Genomic DNA, 19,545 nt, shown 5'->3' with positions numbered 1-19,545 from the left:
AGGATCGGCGTTAAGGATCGGCAGGACAGTTGTAAATCATGCAGCGCATTATGTCAAGATTGCAGATTTTAGAGAAACAACTAATGTCGGTAAATATACAGTGCCTTGCGAAAGTATTCGGCCCCCTTGAACTTTGCGACCTTTTGCCACATTTCAGGCTTCAAACATAAAGATATAAAACTGTATTTTTTTGTGAAGAATCAACAACAAGTGGGACACAATCATGAAGTGGAACGACATTTATTGGATATTACAAACTTTTTTAACAAATTGCCACATTTCCCGCTTGGAGTTTGCCAATAGGCACCTAAAGGACTCAGATCATGTGAAACAAGATTCTCAACTCTTTGGTCTGAATGCCGAGCGTCATGTCTGAAGGAAACCTGGCACCATCTCTACGGTGAAGCATGGTGGTGGCAGCATCATGCTGTGTGGATCTTTTTCAGTGGCAGGGACTGGGAGACTAGTCAGGATCGAGGGAAAGAAGAATGGACCTCAGACTGGGGTGAAGGTTCACCTTCCAACAGGACAAAGACTCTGAGCACACAGTCAAGACAATGCAGGAATGGCTTCAGGACAAGTATCTGAATCTCCTTGAGTGGCCCAACCAGAGCCCGGACTTGAACCCGATCAAACATCTCTGGAGAGACCTGAAAATAGCTGTGCAGCGTCACTCCCCATCCAACCTGTCAGAGATTGAGAGGATCTGCAGAGAAGAATGGCAGACACACTGTTGAATTTTGGTTGTGGCATTTTTGTGACTGGTTTGTTTGCGTGCTTTGGCATCTTTCAACACTCCTCATTATCACATCTATACATGCAACCACTCACTTACACTACTGATTATTGACTACACACACCATTTGTATATAGGTTTATTTGTATATAGCTTACCTCAGTTAATAAATATATTTTTGTTATTCCTTATCGCCACGCTGTCTCCCTTTTTGTTACGGGCTTTGAGCTGGTTCGTAACAGATGAAGCTACCTTTGGCAGCCTCGAGTCTTCTTGGGTTTGACACTACACTCTTGGAAAACCTGTATCTGGGGAGTTTCTGCATGGAGAGAGTCTCCTCAATGAATGGGGAAAATGACTATTTAACCCAGGACACACCCGGGCCCAGGTGTGTCCCATTTCGCTGACGACCCTCCCAGCTCTGCCCACCGACACCAGAGCAAAGAGAAAGAATACGGCAGACAGAGTGGGAGGGTCGTCACATAACAAAGTACTCAGTAAAGTGTCTGAATACTTCCGTACATTTTTTATAAAACATGTATAAGCCTGTTTTTTCTGTGCAATTATGGGGTATTGTATGTAGATTGATGAGGGGAAAAAACGACATAATACATTTTAAAATAAGTCTATAACGTTACAAAATGTGGAAAAAGTCAAAGGGTCTGAGTACTTTCCGAATGCACTGTATATGACAATGTTCCATTGAAATGTTGGGGCGACAGGTAGCCTAGTGGTTAGAGTGCTGGACTAGTAACCAAAAGGTTGCAGGGATCAAATCCCTGAACTGACAAGGTTGTTCTGTCATTCTGCCCCTGATCAAGGCAGTTAACCCACTGTTTCTAGGCCACCATTGGAACTAAGAATGTATTTTGAACTGACTTGCCCAGATAAATAGAGGTAAAAGAAATATATATTAAAATAGACTTGGATCATGGGAATAACCAAACCCTGGTTTCTCTTCAAATGAATTATACGAAACAAACAAGTCTATGATTTCACTGAATGACGAATACATACATTTTTTTGCCCTTTGGTGCAATTTTCACTCTGCGTACAAAACTCACAACAGATCATCAAAAAGGCAGTTGTTTCAAAACTCTGAGCACAATTTCAATTGCCAAAGTACAATACACAAAAGCACAGTTACTTTTTGACCTAGAAATACATGTTTGACATCCCAATACATGTTAATAGAAACTAAATGCTTTTCACAATGCAGTGATTACATTACTTTTGATATGATTATATTCTCTTTTGTTAAAATAAATTTTACTATTACTTAAACCGACTGCTTTTAATTGCTGATCACTTAAACGTTTGGTAAACCTGTAGATTTTTGCAGGTAAACTGGTTCGTCTAATACAGATTTTAAAAACTACATAATGAAAATGTCTGTAAAGTAGGGGGGGGGTTATACTGATTTACTAAAATTGCATTGGCTATGTCGTCCAAAAAGCTATACTATTGACTCATCTGTCCATAGAACATTCTTCCAAGTGTCTTGATGTGCTTCTAGGCGCTTTTTTGTTGCAAACTTGAGTTAACTTTTTGGATGAGATGGGAACCATTATGTCTGGTGAAAACCAAACACTGCATTACACAGTAAGAACTTCATACCAACGGTCAAGTATGGGTGGTGGTTTGGAGATGCTTTTCTGCCTCAGGACCTTCACGACTTAGGAATTATGCTCTGTATCAGTGAATTCTACAGGAGAATGTCAGGCCATCCGTCTGTGAGCTGAAGCGCAATCAAGACGACATGAAAATTGTTAAAAAGCAACAAATTGGACGTTTTGGAATGGCCTTGCTCCCCTCCCCTCTCCCTTCTACTCTACGCTCTTCTCTCCCCTCCACGGTGTTGTGGGAGACTGCTCAACAACCACAGGAAGCATTTGGTTGCAGTCATTGCAGCTATAAGTCGCACACACTTTTTCATTTCACCTTTATTTAACCAGGTCGGCCAGTTGAGAACAAATTCTCATTTGCAACTGCGACCTGGCCAAGATAAAGCAAAGCAGTGCGACACAAACAACAACACAGAGTTACACATGGAATAAACAAATGTACAGTCAATAACACAATATGAAGAAAAAAACAGATATTGAGTGTAAGGGGGCAATTCCTTTTTCACACAGGGGAATTAGATGTTGCATAACTTTGTTAATTAAATAAGTAAAATATGTATCCATTTTCTGTTGTTATTTGTAAACTCAGGTTCCCTTTATTTAATATTAGGTTTTGGTTGAAGCTCTGATAACATTCAGTATAAACAAATATGCAAAAATAGAGAAAACTAGACTGGGGGAAAATACTTTTCACAGCGATCTATTGCCATTTACGCAGCAGACATTTTAGACCTTTTGGTATGTGTCCCCAGTGGGAATCTAACCCACAACTCTGCTGGTGCTAATGCCATGCTCTCGTCAACTGAGCCACGCACAATACCACTACAATACATGTTTACAATGGAACATGTATGATTGCCATCCCCATGAGAGTAACAGCCTCATTGAGGCCATGGATGAGATATGCAATGACTTAAATCCAGACCTACAGTATTTAGGCTTGGATTCACCATGCCAAAAGGTTTTTCCCCAGGTGCATGAACAATGAGGATATTTACTGTGATTTCAATGACAACCTATGTCCAAATGCTCAATACAGGCTTGATACAAACTAATGCCTTAAAACACTAGGTTTCTTTCATTTGTTTCATTTGATTACATTGTAAATAGGTCTTCAATGGTCACACCATTGACACACATGGGATAGAAATGTACATTTTATGTTTACTCAATTTGAATGAGTGGAAGAATTTGCACTGTAATATAGCATATAACATCCAAAGGGCAATTTATCTTAAAAGTTTTCCTTTTGGATGAACTGGTTGTTAAAATAATGACATTATATCATTATGTTGTGTTTTGGTGATTAAACCAATGTACTCATTATATTTCACATTAACATATATTTTGGATCAATGGTTGTTAAGTGAATATAGTACCAAAGCGACAAAATAATGTTAACGTGTTCAATGGTGCTAAGCTTTATTTAATGTGTTGCTCTTTATGAGGTAACCATGCCCTCCGGGATGGAAAGGGTTTGCTCTCATTCATTATGGAGTCTGATTCGACTCCTGTATAAGGCTCTATGGGGCTGGTAGCTTTAGCTCCATTGTGCTGCTTAAATAACTATTTGTTGCACAGGCTGTTTTCATTCATCTTTACAAAACTGTCTGGACAGGAATGTATTACATACACCTCAAGTCCCCTATAGTTCCATCTTTAGATCTATAGATCAAATACATATTCTGTACATGCACGCACGCACACACACACACACACACACACACACACTTCCACATGGTTAATACAGTAACTGTCAATCACTGAAATGGACTGAGAAATTATTACATTGACTGCACAATAAAAGAGGTGCTTACTGATCAATTGTGCAAATCTACAATATAATTAGTTATCAACCAGCCTCACCATGCAGCCCTTAATGGCATAGACATACTGTATATCCCAAGATAAATAGGTAGAACAACAGTCCTACCTGGCCACTATTATGTTGCACTCTCTCTAAAATGTCCAAAGTTATAAACAGAACAGCATAGAATATAACTGAGAAAAACAATAAAAATGCAGTAGCAGAAAACATGCACAGTCAACACCCCTAATTAGTTCGTTCTCAGGGCCAGTTCTATGGAAAGCCAGTTGGGCGTCAGTCTTGACGTGCATTTGGATGCCAGCCCAGCGGTCTCGGCGCAAAGAGAGCATTGGGGGTTTAGTGTTGACGGCGCCGTTACTAAGCGGAGCGCTTTGAACGGTGGAGAGTCGGGATCGCGCTCGCTCATTGCGTTGATGGTGAGTTGAGAGACCAGCTGCGCGGCGCCGGTCATTCACGCATCGAGAGAGCGCATGCACTTTTTCAACACCAATTGAGTGTGGACAGCGCACGGAGCCTCATAGCCTGTGAGTGGTCGGACATTCACCTGTGGCTAAATTGTACGATAGAATACTTTTGATGGGGAAAACCCCACAATTGCATACTACACACTCGAAAGGGATGCCCGACGTTTGGAAAGAAATAAAGGAATATTATGTTTTTTTGACCTAGTACTTACCTGTTCCTCCTCCGCTACCCTGGTAGACAGCCAGAGTGGTGCTGAGCTGCTGGGTGTTGGTGACTCGGGTGGAGTGGTGCACTGCTACTGGGGCTTCAGTTGACTCTCTGCCGGGAGGATTAGTGTGATTCTGCGGGGGCTAGTCGACTCTCTGGTGGGCGGGGTGGTGTGGTGGTGCCATAGGAGCCCCTCCATTCAGAAGGATGCTGGTGGGAAATGCCTGGCGACAGAGAGGACGAGATTTGTCAAAAAGCACTAGAACTACTGTCTGATCTGTGCTCTAAAGGGGAAGTACAGAATGAGAACTGTCTGGATTTCATTTACCATTTCCGGGACCTCGCCAGACCACGCTACACGGACTCAGGTATTAATGCACTGGTCAATCGTATCCAATTAATCGGCCCTGAAAGCAGTGTGTATATGCAATGCGTGTGCGCTTTTCAGTTTGAATTATACAAAGATGTAACTTTTTTTTTCATGTGCTCTGAAATCTACATAACACTTTGATCTAAATATATTTTTCACACATTACGCTTGGAGAGATAGGGTTCCATTTCTGCACAGAACTTTGTTGCATGGAGATTTGGAGTGGGGGAATTATTTTATGCAGGATTTTGCAGGAACATTTGTTTGATAAAAATCAAAAGTCAGTTGGCTATTTTCAACCTGGCCAATAAATGTAGTGTGGGATATGTGCGCGCCATGGATCGTGTTATATGTGCCTTTATTTCTGGGGCACCTGAGGTGGATGGGGGATTGGGAGTGGAGGGTAGTGACTGGCGCGAGTTTGCGTAGTCCTTGGTCGTATTCATTGAAGCTTGAGCTCGCGTGATTCCCAATGCTATCTCATTTTTTTTCATTGGTACATGCGATACAATACTCGGCCACACTAAAGATCTTAGCCGATTCGTTTTGTAATCCCAGACACATTCATCAAGGGTGAGCGGTGAGTGCATGCGTATGTGTGCTAGCCTCAGCAAGAGAGGGAGGCAGTGCTTATAGTGGAGCGAGAATTTGGGGAACCTAGCACGCCGAGCAAGCACGTCTGGAGACGAGGGAGGAGTACATTCTTAGTAATACAGTATCACACTAACCCACGCGAACTGTTTGTGTGTGTGTGTGTGTTCCACTCTACACACTGATCCATGACTGCCTGTTGCAGACCCTGGTGATTACTAGAAGGTTCTCTGGAGGTTTCTGGAAGGCATAACATGTGACATTGTGATCCCAATGGCCTCAGCTTTTAACCCAACCTTCTGCATTTCTCACATGCCCCTGATTGATGAATGGTTCAAGATGTGGTCGGTAACCCCATCCCCATCCCCATCCTTTCAGTCAAAACATCTTGTCACTCTCCCATCTCCTTGCTCCCCTCTCTCCTCCCCTTCCCCCTACCTTCTACTCTGTGTGCACTATCAGTCCCTGCTCCTCTCCCCTATGCACCATTTTTTCTCCCTTCAGCACTATTCTCTGTGCACTCTCTCTTCTCTCTCCATTCTCCCTCTCCCCTCTACATTGACAGCCAGGTGGAGTATGGTGGGGTTATTGAACTGCGATCAGAGGCAGGTTCCCATGAGTCCACAGTCCCTGGTTTTATTTACATATCCAGCTGAGCCATGTCATCCTGTCCTGGATGACTGGCACCTCAATAAAACCAGAGAGAAATAAGGATGAAAGCGAGAGGAGAAAAAGATATAGGAAGATTGACAAGTCTTTTTGCATTTGTCTCTGGCATTCAAAGATAATATGTGACCCAAACGAAGAGGAGTGTGTGTGTGTGTGTGTGTGTGTGCGTGTGTGTGTGTGTGGAGGGTTAAAAACCAACCATGGCTAACACATTTGCAGTGTTTGTACAGGCCAAGCGACTCCTTCACACCAGATCAGGTCAAAATGAATGTCTGGACCTTACTCAATGTTAATGCCACTGTTGAAGCTTACTATTTTAAATCATCTGGAGAATGAAAAAAAAAGATATAAAACTTACATTAGATCTCTCACCTTTACCAAAATAACTTCACAGACATCTGCCAGCTGTCTATACATTAATGTAGTGCTGAGCATGTTGCTAAGCACTCAGACCCATTATGCACAATGGTGTGATTCTGGGCTATATGTATAACATATGCCATGTTGAGTCCTCAGTAATAGCAACCCCGGGGGAAATTAAGCTACTCTATCTTAAGCCAGATCATGGCCATACAGAGAGTGGCTGGGGAAAGAGAGTTCCCCTGCTGTGCTCACCTTGTAGACTTGATAGACTGAGAGCAGGACTTCCAGCTACTCAACACTGTTTAAGTGTCGTTGCCACAGTATTATCAAACTATACTTATAGATAATGTCTGGGATATATGCCTGTGAGGTTTTTGGTTGGCAGCAGCTCACTCACATTCACATACAGTAGCTAATCTACACTGAGTGTACAAAACGGTAAGAACACCTTCCTAATATTGAGTTACAAAAATGTGTTGTCTTGCCCATTCACTCTCTGAATGGCACACATACACAATCCCTGTCTCAATTGTCTCAAGGCTTAAAAATATTCCCCTTCAGCTACACTGATTGAAGTGGATTTAACAAGTGACATCAATAAGGATCGTAGTTTTCACCTGGTCAGTCAAACTATGTCTTGGAAAGAGCAGGTGTTCCTAATGTTTTGTAAACTCAGTGTATATTCATTCACTGCTATTGCTGCTTATGACTTATTTAGGAGAGGTGTAGGTAATGTAGATGATTACATATCAGTTTGTTATAGGGGCACACTAATTAGTGCTTCCTAACTAATCTCTCACTAATTCAACATCAAACAATCTGTAAGGCACCTTAGAGCATCACAAAGGAATACTACTGTAGGTCCAAGGTAATGCTTAAAAAATGGCAGTACCCCCCTCTCTTTCTGTTGGATGTTTTTGTGAGCTATCGGGGTCATTTGAGTCTCTTCAGATATACTATGAATCTCTACCTCAGGCATCCTGCCAAGTAAACCACCACTAGGCCTCTGGATCAATGTGCTCTCAGGCTATCACCCTCATCTCTGTGCTCAATAGCCACTGTCCAATCAGACGCCACAGTGTGATCTAAACACAACTCACCCCTGGTGTACCATGTCTTTGGTTGGTTATGCCACACAGGTGACAGGAGTGTCTTTCCACATTTTGTCTTTAGACAGTTGTGCATAATTTTTTACTGTTACTGATGATTGCCAAACAGCTGTCTTCACTATCTTCACCCCTGTGGAGGTACAGTATGTAAAAGGCTATGATAAGATTTCATTAAGATGTGGTCACTGAGATCCAGAGAAACATGGTATCTCACAAACCCAAACCTTGTTTTAGACAAGATAACATCCCGAGTGTTCTCTTGCATAGCCCTGTCTGTGCTTAGTCATTTAGCATATATATATATATATATTTTTATAACTCCGCCAGTGGATTAATTAGACAAATCATAATTTAATATGCCACAATTGATGTAAACCCACAGGGTTTCACAAACAAACGGACAAACAGGGCTAGAGAATGGGACAGCATATGGAAAAATATGGTGAACTACATGGTACAATACTGTATGATGCACAACAAAACAATGGGTCTGTTTTGTGAATGCCTCTAGAAAATCTGACCATTTTACTCCCATAAAGATAGCTAGGCAAAATGCCTCTGCAGGTGTGTCATTATGTGTAGTAGTGATAAGTGCTGATCTACTCTGCAGTTTGGAAGGTGTACGTTAGTTAGGTGTCATGCATTGTGTTACATTGACCCTCCAAGTTCAAGGGGTGACAGCTGTACCCAAATGATGAATTCCCAATGACACTGATTAATCTCTTTGAAGATCTTTGGCGGCACTTCCCCCTCTTCAGAAGAATTCCCAGAGAGTGATCTCATCATCACTTCACTTCCTGGGATTTCTTTGGAGGCGAACTGCAAGATGAATCAGAAGGCACTTTGTGACTGTCAACTTTGTGCCCCCCCCCCAGTGACTGGGGACCCTGTGCCAGTGTGAATGAGCACACTATTATTCATCACAACACCTTGAAATCTTAATATTTTATTTGTGATATTTCAGGCTGCAGTGATATGATGTGCCTGCAACCGATGTTGCATGGAAACACAGTAAACCCTAAACAGTCTCTCTAGCTCATTCTGAATGTGAGCAGGACTGCAGTGCTCTGTAATTATGATGAAGCTGACACAAATTTCACATTCATTGGATTGACACTGCTTCCTACAAGACCGTTAATGGGGACAACAAAGTGCAACGCATCAATAGCATCATCAACGTACAACTACACAACATATTGCAAGTCATGCTCTAAAAGCTGTCACATTAAAACATATTTACAGGATTACTTGCAGGATTTTCACAAGGCTTCTCACACTGTATACATACATGTAGTATCTTAGTTTAAACCGTGTAGAGGATGAGGACCAACCTAGATATAGTTAGATTCTCCATTGGGCATAAGTCCATTCTCTCCTCAACTCCTCCTGACCTGGAAACCGATAAGTCATTGCCATATGTAGGAGAATATAAGGACACAAGGCGAGACACAAATGCAGACACAGGAAGCAGATGGATTACTAAATAGGAGCTCAACCATGGGGTAGGTAAAAGGTAGGTCGGGGACAGGCGAGAGTTCATAAACCGGGACAGAGTCCAAAACAGTACCAGACGAAGGGCAGTCTCGAGGTCAGGCCAGGCAGGGGTTTAGTAACCAGATCCGAGTCCAAACAGTACAAGGGGATAGGCAGGTCGAGGTCAGGCCAGGCAGGGGTTCAGTAACCAGATCAGAGTCCAAACAGTACAAGGGGATAGGCAGGTCGAGGTCAGGCCAGGCAGGGGTTCAGTAACCAGATCAGAGTCCAAACAGTACAAGGGGATAGGCAGGTCGAGGTCAGGCCAGGCAGAGGTTTAGTAACCAGATCTGAGTCCAAACAGTACAAGGGGATGGGCAGGTCGAGGTCAGGCCAGGCAGGGGTTTAGTAACCAGATCCGAGTCCAAACAGTACAAGGGGATGGGCAGGCTTGAAGACAGAACAGGTAGAGTGGTCAGGCAGGCAGGGTCGGTGTCAGAACAGGCAAGTGTCAAAACCAGGAGAACTATACACAAAAGAGACTGGGGAAAAATTAGGAGCAAGGAAAACTGCTGGTTGACTTAGCAAACAAGACAAACTGACACAGAGACAGGAAACACAGGGACATACATCGGGGATAATACGTGACACACGGAGGGGGTTTGAGACAATCACAAGGACAGGTGAAATAGATCAGGGTGTGACAGGAGAATATCAATTTGTTAATAGGTGAACAAAGGAGTTTTGCTCTCCTCGATAGCCTCTTCCGGCCGAGAATTCTTACGTATATCCTACCGGATTCCTACCAGGAAGAGTTTTGTAATCTGCCACATCCCCTTTGAATCAACAGTTTTTTTCTCAGAGAAGAAATGCATGCACACATTTTAAAACCAACAATTTTAATCTATAAAATGTCTGGTACAGCTAGCAAAATGTGTTTGTACCACGTTATACATAGTTTGGCTAATGACGCACTTGTGGAGGAGAATCTCATTTCATTCAAGCGCATTTGTTTCCACTCCTCAGTTACATTGACATTTTTCAAAAGGAGGCAGAAGTGAATGGAGGAGAGGATGCATCCTTGAACAATTCACAATTTCTTCAAAAATAAGTTGAAATTGAAAACATTGGTGTTCACATGTGTATTTGATTGATTTACAACGGCACAGGACCACTTCAAAGTCCAAAAATGGCATGGACAAATTATTAAGAATTCGAACTAATTTGGTTGGAGGCAAGTGATTCTCAGCAAGTGTAAATTACCTCACCTGTGCCAACGGGGCAAAAATAGCCATTAAACCAGCCATTCAACCAGTTGAGTTGAGATCTGGTCACTGAGACAACCATGGCATATGGTTTACATCATTTTTATGCTCATCAAACCTAATTAACTCAGGATCCCCACTCGTGTGGAAGCTCATGCTTTCAATATAATTTGAATCCCCCATTTACTCAAGTGCTTCCATTATTTTGGCAGTTACCTGTATGATGTGGTTAGTTGGTACGTAAAATACCTATCCAGGCATAAAATCTGGCATGCGTCAGCAACCCCTGGGCAGAGGAGCGTGCCCTTTACCTGCACCAACAGCTCTCATTGGATGAGGAGAAGACGTTGGGCATCGGTAAAGGACCTGGCATAAACCATTCAAACCTCTTTGTCACGCTCGTTTGATGAATTAGACCAAGGTGCAACGTGGTAGGCGAACATCTTACTTTATTAAAAATGAACACCGAAAAATAACAAAATACCAAACAAACGTAAAGTTCTGCAGACTACACAGCACCTATACAAAATCAAGATCCCACAAACTAAAGGGGGAAAAAAGGCTGCCTAAGTATGATCCCTAATCAGAGACAACGATAGACAGCTGCCTCTGATTGGGAACCATACCAGGCCAAACAAAGAAATAGGAAACTAGAATGCCCACCCAAATCACACCCGACCTAACCAAATAGAGAAATAAAAAGGCTCTCTAAGGTCAGGGTGTGACACCTCTAAACAGGTATTCTGTTCTCTATGAACATAGCCTTGGTTAGTGCAAACCTTTATACTGTATACACGGTCTATGTCTATGGCATAAACATTAGAATTTCCAATACTAAGGCTAAACATTTCAAATGGAATTATATTTTAAGAAGACATACTTGCCGTTTCTTATTTTATATTACCCTACAAGCATAAGTTTTTTATCTTGAATTAGATATAGCTGGTATGTTTGTGGCAAACAATTTAGCAAACAATGAGTTCTGTGAGGAGAAATGAACAGAATTGTCCGACGTCGTCACACCATTTTAAACTCTTACAGAGGATCCATCACATACTTTAACCCCCCAAAATAGCTGTTAAATATCACCTGCACACCAGGTATATCTAAATATAGATTATTTTAGCATGACGAGGGGCTTAGAACCCAAGATGGGTCAATAGATTACCATAGAATGTTTCCCCACAACACATTGTCTTGCTCTTTTTCTTCTCAGTCAAGGACAGTGGATTACAGCAGCGCCACAATCAGGACCATGGCCTCATATGGGACTCCAGAGGAGATAATTAAACAACTTCGGAAAATTCCAAATTAATTCCTAATTAAGTTTGCCACGCTCTCTCGGGGACTTGCTTTCATTCAGCCACAAGAGCATTAGTGGGGTCATGCACTGATGTTGGGAAATTAGGCCTGGCTTGCAGTTGGCATTCCAATTAATCCCAAAGGTGTTCGATGGGGTTGAGGTCAAGGCCCTGTGCAGGCCAGTCAAGTTCTTCCACACCGATCTCGACAAACCATTTCTGTATGGACCTCGCTTTGTGCATTGTCATGCTGAAACAAGAAAGGGCCTTCCCCAAACTGTTGACACAAAGTTGGAAGCACAGAATCGTCTAGAATGTCATTATGTGCTGCAGCGTTAAGATTTCCCTTCATTGGAACTAAGGGGCTTAGCCCGAAACATGAAAAACAGCGCCAAACCATTATTCCTCCTCCATCAAACTATGAATTGGGGCAGGTAGCGTTCACCTGGCATCCGCCAAACCCAGATTTGTCCGTCAAACTGCCAGATGGGGAAGCGTGATTCATCACTCCAGAGAACGCGTATCCAATGCTCCAGAGTCCAATGGCGGCGAGTTAGAAATGTTGTGAAATGATATATACATTTTTTATTTTTTTACTTGTCCTTTAGGTAATCAGGTAGGCCAGTTGAGAACAAGTTCTCATTTACAACTGCGACCTTGCCAAGATAAAGCAAAGCAGTGCGACAAAAACAACACAGAGTTACACATGGGATAAACAAATGCACAGTCAATAACACAATAGAAAAAGTCTACGTACAGTGTGTGCAAATGTAGTAAGATTAGGGAGGTAAGGCAATAAATAGGCCATAGAGGCGAAATAATTACAACTTAGCATTAACACTGGAGTGATAGATGTGCAGGTGATGATGTGCATGTGGAGATACTGTGGTGCAAAAGAGCAACCAAAAACAAAAAAACTATATGGAGATGAGGTAGTTTGGTGTGCTATTTACAGATGGGCTGTGTACAGGTACAGTGATCGGTAAGCTGCTCTGACAGTTGATGCTTAAACTTAGAGAGGGAGATTTAAGTCTCCAGCTTCAGTGATTTTTGCAATTCATTCCAGTCATTGGCAGCAGAGAACTGGAAGGAAAGGCCGGCCAAAAGAGTTGTTGGCTTGGGGATCACCAGTGAAATATACAAATCAAATCTAATTTTATTTGCCACATACACATGGTTAGCAGATGTTAATGTGAGTGTAGCGAAATTATTGTGCTTCTAGTTCCGACCATGCAGTAATATCTAACAAGTAATCTAACCTAACAATTTCACAACAACTTCCTTATACACACACGTGTAAAAGAATGAATAAGAATATATTCAGAAAAATATATGAATGAGCAATGGCCGAATGGCATAGGCAAGATGCAGTAGATGGTATAGAGTACAGTATATACATATGAGATGAGTAATGTAGGGTATGTAAACATTATATAAAGTGGCTAGTGATACGTTTATTACATCAATTTTCCATGATTAAAGTGGCTAGAGTTGAGTCAGTATGTTGGCAGCAGCCACTCAATGTTAGTGATGGCTGTTTAACAGTCTGATGGCCTTGAGATAGAAGCTGTTTTTCAGTCTCTCGGTCTCCGCTTTGATGCACTTCTACTGACCTCGCCATCCGGATGATAGCGGGGTGAACAGGCAGTGGCTCGGGTGGTTGTTGTCCTTGATGATCTTTTTGGGCTTCCTGTTACATCGGGTGGTGTAGGTGTCCTGGAGGGCAGGTAGTTTGCCCCGGTGATGCATTGTGCAGACCTCACTACCCTCTGGAGACACTTACGGTTGTGGGTGGAGCAGTTGCCGTACCAGGCGGTGATACAGCCTGACAGGATGCTCTCGATTGTGCATCTGTAAAAGTTTGTGAGTGTTTTTGGTGACAAGCCGAATTTCTTCAGCCTCCTGAGGTTGAAGAGGCGCTGCTGCGCCTTCTTCACCACACTTTCTGTGTGTTGGGTGAACCATTTCAGTTTGTCCGTGATGTGTATGCCAAGGAACTTAACTCCTTAACCCTACTACTGTCCTGTCGATGTGGATAGGGGGCTGGTCTCTCTGTTGTTTCCTGAAGTCCACGATCATCTCCTTTGTTTTGTTGACATTGAGTGTGAGGTTATTTTCCTGACACCACACTCCGAGGGCCCTCGCCTCCTCCCTGTAGGCCTTCTTGTCGTTGTTGGTAATCAAGCTTACCACTGTAGTGTTGTCTGCAAACTTGATGATTGAGTTGAAGGTGTGTATGGCCACGCAGTCATGGGTGAACAGGGAGTACAAGAGAGGGCTGAGAATGCACCCTTGTGGGGCCCCAGTGTTGAGGATCAGCGGGGTGGAGATGTTGTTACCTACCCTCACCACCTGGGGGCGGCCCGTCAGGAAGTCCTGGACCCAGTTGCACAGGGCGGGGTCGAGCTTAATGATGAGTTTGAAGGGTACTATGGTGTTAAATGCTGAGCTGTAGTCGATGAACAGCATTCTTATGTAGGTATTCCTCTTGTCCAGATGGGTTAGGGCAGTGTGCAGTGTGATTGCCATTGCATCGTCTGTGGACCTATTGGGGCGGTAAGCAAATTGGAGTGGGTCTAGGGTGTCAGGTAGGGTGGAAGTGATATGGTCCTTGACACTTCATGATGGCGGAAGTGAGTGCTACGGGGCGATAGTCATTTAGCTCAGTTACCTTTGCTTTCTTGGGAACAGGAACAATGGTGGCCCTCTTGAAGCATGTGGAAACAGCAGACTGGGATAAGGATTGATTGAATATGTCCGTAAACACACCAGCCAGCTGGTCTGTGTCAAGGATTTCCTCCTCTTCTTCCGAAGAGGAGAGGCGAAAAGGATCAGAGGACCAGTAAGTGTCCATGGTTCTTTTAATACGTAAACGTACACATGAACAACTGATTACAACAAAACAAGAAACGTGTGAAACCCTAAACAGCCCTATCTGGTGCAACACACAGAGACAAGAACAATCACCCACAAACACACAGTGAAACCCAGGCTACCTAAGTATGATTCTCAATCAGAGACAACTAATGACACCTGCCTCTGATTGAGAACCATACTAGGCCGAAACATAGAAATACCCAAATTATAGAAAAACAAACATAGACTGCCCACCCAACTCACGCCCTGACCATACTAAATAAATACAAAACAAAGGAAATAAAGGTCAGAACGTGACAGTCTGCGCATGCTCTGAGGACGCGGCTGGGGAAGCCTTGCGAGGGTTAACACGTTTAAATGTTTTACTCCTATTGGCTGCAGTGAAGGAGAGCCCGCAGGTTTTGGTAGAGTGGCACTGTATTGTCCTCAAAGCGACCAAAGAAGTTGTTTAGCTTGTCTGGGAGCAAGACATTGTGGTCCGCAACGGGGCTGGTTTTCATTTTCTAGTTCGTGATTGACTGTAGATCCTGACATATACCTCTTGTGTCTGAGCCGTAGAATTGCGACTCTACTTTGTCTCTATACTGATGCTTAGCATGCTTGATTGCCTTGCGGAGGGAATAGCTACACTGTTTGTATTCGTTCACGTTTCCGGTCGCTACACTCGCATTAACATCTGCTAACCATGTGTATGTGACAAATACATTTGATTTGGTTGCAATAATTTTGGTGGATACTTTTATAAAGAGAGGGTCCAGATTGTCTAGCCCAGCTGATTTGTAGGGATACATATTTTGCGGCTCTTTCAGAACATCAGCTGTCTGGATTAGGATGAAGGAGAAGCGGGGAGGGGGGGGGGGCAAGTTTCTGCAGGAGGTGCTGAGCTGTTGGCCGGGGTAGGGGTTTCCAGGTGGAAGAAAGCCATAAAGAAATGCCTGTCGTAGATTTATCGGTGGTGACAGTGTTTCCTAGCCTCAGTGCAGTGGGCAGCTGGGAGGAGGTGCTCTTATTCTCCATGGACTTTACAGTGTCCCAAAACTTTTGGAATTAGTGCTATTGGAGGCAAATTTATTTTTGAAAAAGTTAGCCTTAGCTTTCCTAACTGACTGTGTATATTGGTTCCTGACTTCCCTGAAAAGTTGCATATCGTGGGGGCTATTCGATGCCAATGCAGTACGCCACAGAATGTTTTTGTGCTGGTCAAGGGCAGTCAAGTCTAGGGTGAACCAAGGGCTATATCTACAGTGCCTTGCGAAAGTATTCGGCCCCCTTGAACTTTGCGACCTTTTGCCACATTTTAGGCTTCAAACATAAAGATATAAAACTGTATTTTTTTGTGAAGAATCAACAACAAGTGGGACACAATCATGAAGTGGAACGACATTTATTGGATATTTCAAACTTTTTTAACAAATCAAAAACTTAAAAATTGGGCGTGCAAAGTTATTCAGCCCCCTTTAAGTTAATACTTTGTAGCGCCACCTTTTACTGCGATTACAGCTGTAAGTCGCTTGGGGTATGTCTCTATTAGTTTTGCACATCGAGAGACTGAATTTTTTTCCCATTCCTCCTTGCAAAACAGCTCGAGCTCAGTGAGGTTGGATGGAGAGCATTTGTGAACAGCAGTTTTCAGTTCTTTCCACAGATTCTCGATTGGATTCAGGTCTGGACTTTGACTTGGCCATTCTAACACCTGGATATGTTTATTTTTGAACCATTCCATTGTAGATTTTGCTTTATGTTTTGGATCATTGTCTTGTTGGAAGACAAATCTCCGTCCCAGTCTCAGGTCTTTTGCAGACTCCATCAGGTTTTCTTCCAGAATGGTCCTGTATTTGGCTCCATCCATCTTCCCATCAATTTTAACCATCTTCCCTGTCCCTGCTGAAGAAAAGCAGGCCCAAACCATGATGCTGCCACCACCATGTTTGACAGTGGGGATAGGGTGTTCAGGGTGATGAGCTGTGTTGCTTTTACGCCAAACATAACATTTTGCATTGTTGCCAAAAAGTTCAATTTTGGTTTCATCTGACCAGAGCACATTCTTCCACATGTTTGGTGTGTCTCCCAGGTGGCTTGTGGCAAACTTTAAACAACACTTTTTATGGATATCTTTAAGAAATGGCTTTCTTCTTGCCACTCTTCCATAAAGGCCAGATTTGTGCAATATACGACTGATTGTTGTCCTATGGACAGAGTCTCCCACCTCAGCTGTAGATCTCTGCAGTTCATCCAGAGTGATCATGGGCCTCTTGGCTGCATCTCTGATCAGTCTTCTCCTTGTATAAGCTGAAAGTTTAGAGGGACGGCCAGGTCTTGGTAGATTTGCAGTGGTCTGATACTCCTTCCATTTCAATACTATCGCTTGCACAGTGCTCCTTGGGATGTTTAAAGCTTGGGAAATCTTTTTGTATCCAAATCCAGCTTTAAACTTCTTCACAACAGTATCTCGGACCTGCCTGGTGTGTTCCTTGTTCTTCATGATGCTCTCTGCGCTTTTAACGAACCTCTGAGACTATCACTGTGCAGGTGCATTTACACGGAGACTTGATTACACACAGGTGGATTGTATTTATCATCATTAGTCATTTAGGTCACGATTGGATCATTCAGAGATCCTCACTGAACTTCTGGAGAGAGTTTGCTGCACTGAAAGTAAAGGGGCTGAATAATTTTGCACGCCCAATTTTTCAGTTTTTGATTTGTTAAAAAAGTTTGAAATATCCAATAAATGTCGTTCCACTTCATGATTGTGTCCCACTTGTTGTTGATTCTTCACAAAAAAATACAGTTTTATATATTTATGTTTGAAGCCTGAAATGTGGCAAAAGGTCGCAAAGTTCAAGGGGGCCGAATACTTTCGCAAGGCACTGTATATATTTAAAAGTTCAACATTTTTTGAATGGGGCATGCTTATTTAAGATGGTGAGGAAAGCACTTTTAAAGAGCAACCAGGCATCCTCTACTGACGGGATGAGGTAAATATCCTTCCAGGATACCAGGCCAGGTCGATTAGAAAGGCCTGCTCGCTGAAGTGTTTAAGAGAGCATTTGACAGTGATGAGGGGTGGTCGTTTGACTGCAGACCCATTACGGACTCAGGCAATGATGCATTGATCGCAGAGATCCTGGTCGAAGACAGTACAGGTGTATTTAGAGGGCAAGTTGGTCAGGATGATATCTATGAGGGTGCCCATGGCTACAGATTTAGGGTTGTACCTGGTAGGTTCCTTGATAATTTGTGTGAGATTGAGGGTGTCTAGCTTAGATTGTAGGATGGCTGGGGTCTTAAGCATATTCCAGTTTAGGTCACCTAACATTACAAGCGCTGAAGATAGATGGGGGGGCAATCAATTCACATATGGTGTCCAGGGTACAGCTGGGGGCTTAGGGGGGTCTATAACAAGCGGCAACGGTGAGAGACTTATTTCTTGAAAGGTGTATTTTTAAAAGTAGAAGCTCGAATTGTTTGGGCACAGACCTCGATAGTATGACAGAACTCTGCAGGCCATCGCTGCAGTAGATTACAACGCTGTCACCTTTGGTATATCTATCTTGTCGTAAAATGTTGTAGTTGGGGATGGATATTTCAGAATTTTTGGTGACCTTCCTAGGTCAGGATTCAGACACGGCTAGGACATTAGGGTTGGCGGAGTGTGCTAAAGTAGCGAATAAAACAAACTTAGGGAGGAGGCTTCTGATGTTAATATGTATGAAACCAAGGCTTTTACAGTTACAGAAGTCAACAAATGAGATCACCTTGGGAATAGGTGTGGTGCTGGGTGCAACAGGGCGTGAGTTAACCTCTACATCACCAGAGGAACAGAGGCGGAGTAGGATAAGGTTACGGCTAAAGGCTATAAGAACTGGTTGTCTAGTGCGTTGGGGACAGAGAATTAAAGGAGAAGATTTCTGTGTGTGGTAGAATAGATTCAGGGCAAAATGTACAGACAAGGGTATGGTGGAAGGTGAGTACAGTGAAGATAAAGCTGGGCATTGAGTGACGATGAGAGCGGTTGCATCTCTGGAGGCACCAGTTAATTAACCTGTCTAGGGTAGAGGAGACGCTCACATCCCACCAGGCCAACATCCGGTGAAACTGCAGAGAACTAACATTCTAAATACACCATTCGCTGTATTAAACATTCTTGCAAATACATGTATTTTACATCATTTAAAAGATTCATCCAGCTGCTGTGTCAGATTTCGAAAAGGTTTACTGCAAAAGCAAACATGCGATTTAACTGAGGACGGCGCCCCACACACACAAGTATTACTAGCATTTTCCAACCAAGCATTAGCGTCACGAAAGTCAGAAATAACAATAAAATAAATCGCTTACCATTGAAGATCTTCCTCTGGTGGAAATGCCAAGTGTCCTAACTACACAGTGAATATTCGTTTTGTTTGATAAAATACATTTTTATCGCCTAACACGAAACATTTGTAAACCGGTTGCGTCGTGATTTCCGTCTCATTCAACTTTGGACGAAACGTTTGTGATAATTACACACACTAAACAAACGTTTATCCAGTCATGGTTGGTTTCACTGCAATCCTCTGGTTGTTACTAACACAACCATACATGATGGTTCTTTTCCCGGGACGTATTGACCGAAACAAACCGATTTGAAGACACCAATCAATGACCTCATTGCGCACCAATG

The 19,545-nt window shown here is 42.9% G+C and overlaps 1 protein-coding gene and 1 long non-coding RNA gene across 2 annotated transcripts in view; one reads left to right on the top strand and one right to left on the bottom strand.

Annotated features, from left to right (window-relative positions):
* Positions 1 to 2,902: 2,902 nt before the first annotated feature.
* On the bottom strand, positions 2,903 to 19,465 carry LOC116374877 (uncharacterized). The gene is made up of 3 exons (XR_004210894.1): positions 19,221 to 19,465; positions 4,866 to 5,085; positions 2,903 to 4,711 (listed from the first exon to the last, which is right to left on the bottom strand). It is a non-coding gene; the product is annotated as an uncharacterized LOC116374877 (long non-coding RNA).
* The window catches only part of LOC109895352 (synaptotagmin-9-like), a 46,668-nt gene continuing 31,720 nt past the window's right edge, over positions 4,598 to 19,545 (top strand). The window contains exon 1 of the mRNA XM_031831058.1: positions 4,598 to 5,229. Coding sequence (XP_031686918.1) covers positions 5,082 to 5,229 — 148 coding nt within the window. The 5' untranslated portion in view covers positions 4,598 to 5,081. The remainder of the gene's footprint in view (positions 5,230 to 19,545) is intronic.

Source organism: Oncorhynchus kisutch, linkage group LG8, assembly GCF_002021735.2.
Source record: "Oncorhynchus kisutch isolate 150728-3 linkage group LG8, Okis_V2, whole genome shotgun sequence".
NCBI classification, from domain to species: domain Eukaryota; kingdom Metazoa; phylum Chordata; class Actinopteri; order Salmoniformes; family Salmonidae; genus Oncorhynchus; species Oncorhynchus kisutch.
This window is presented reverse-complemented; position numbering and strand designations above follow the sequence as displayed.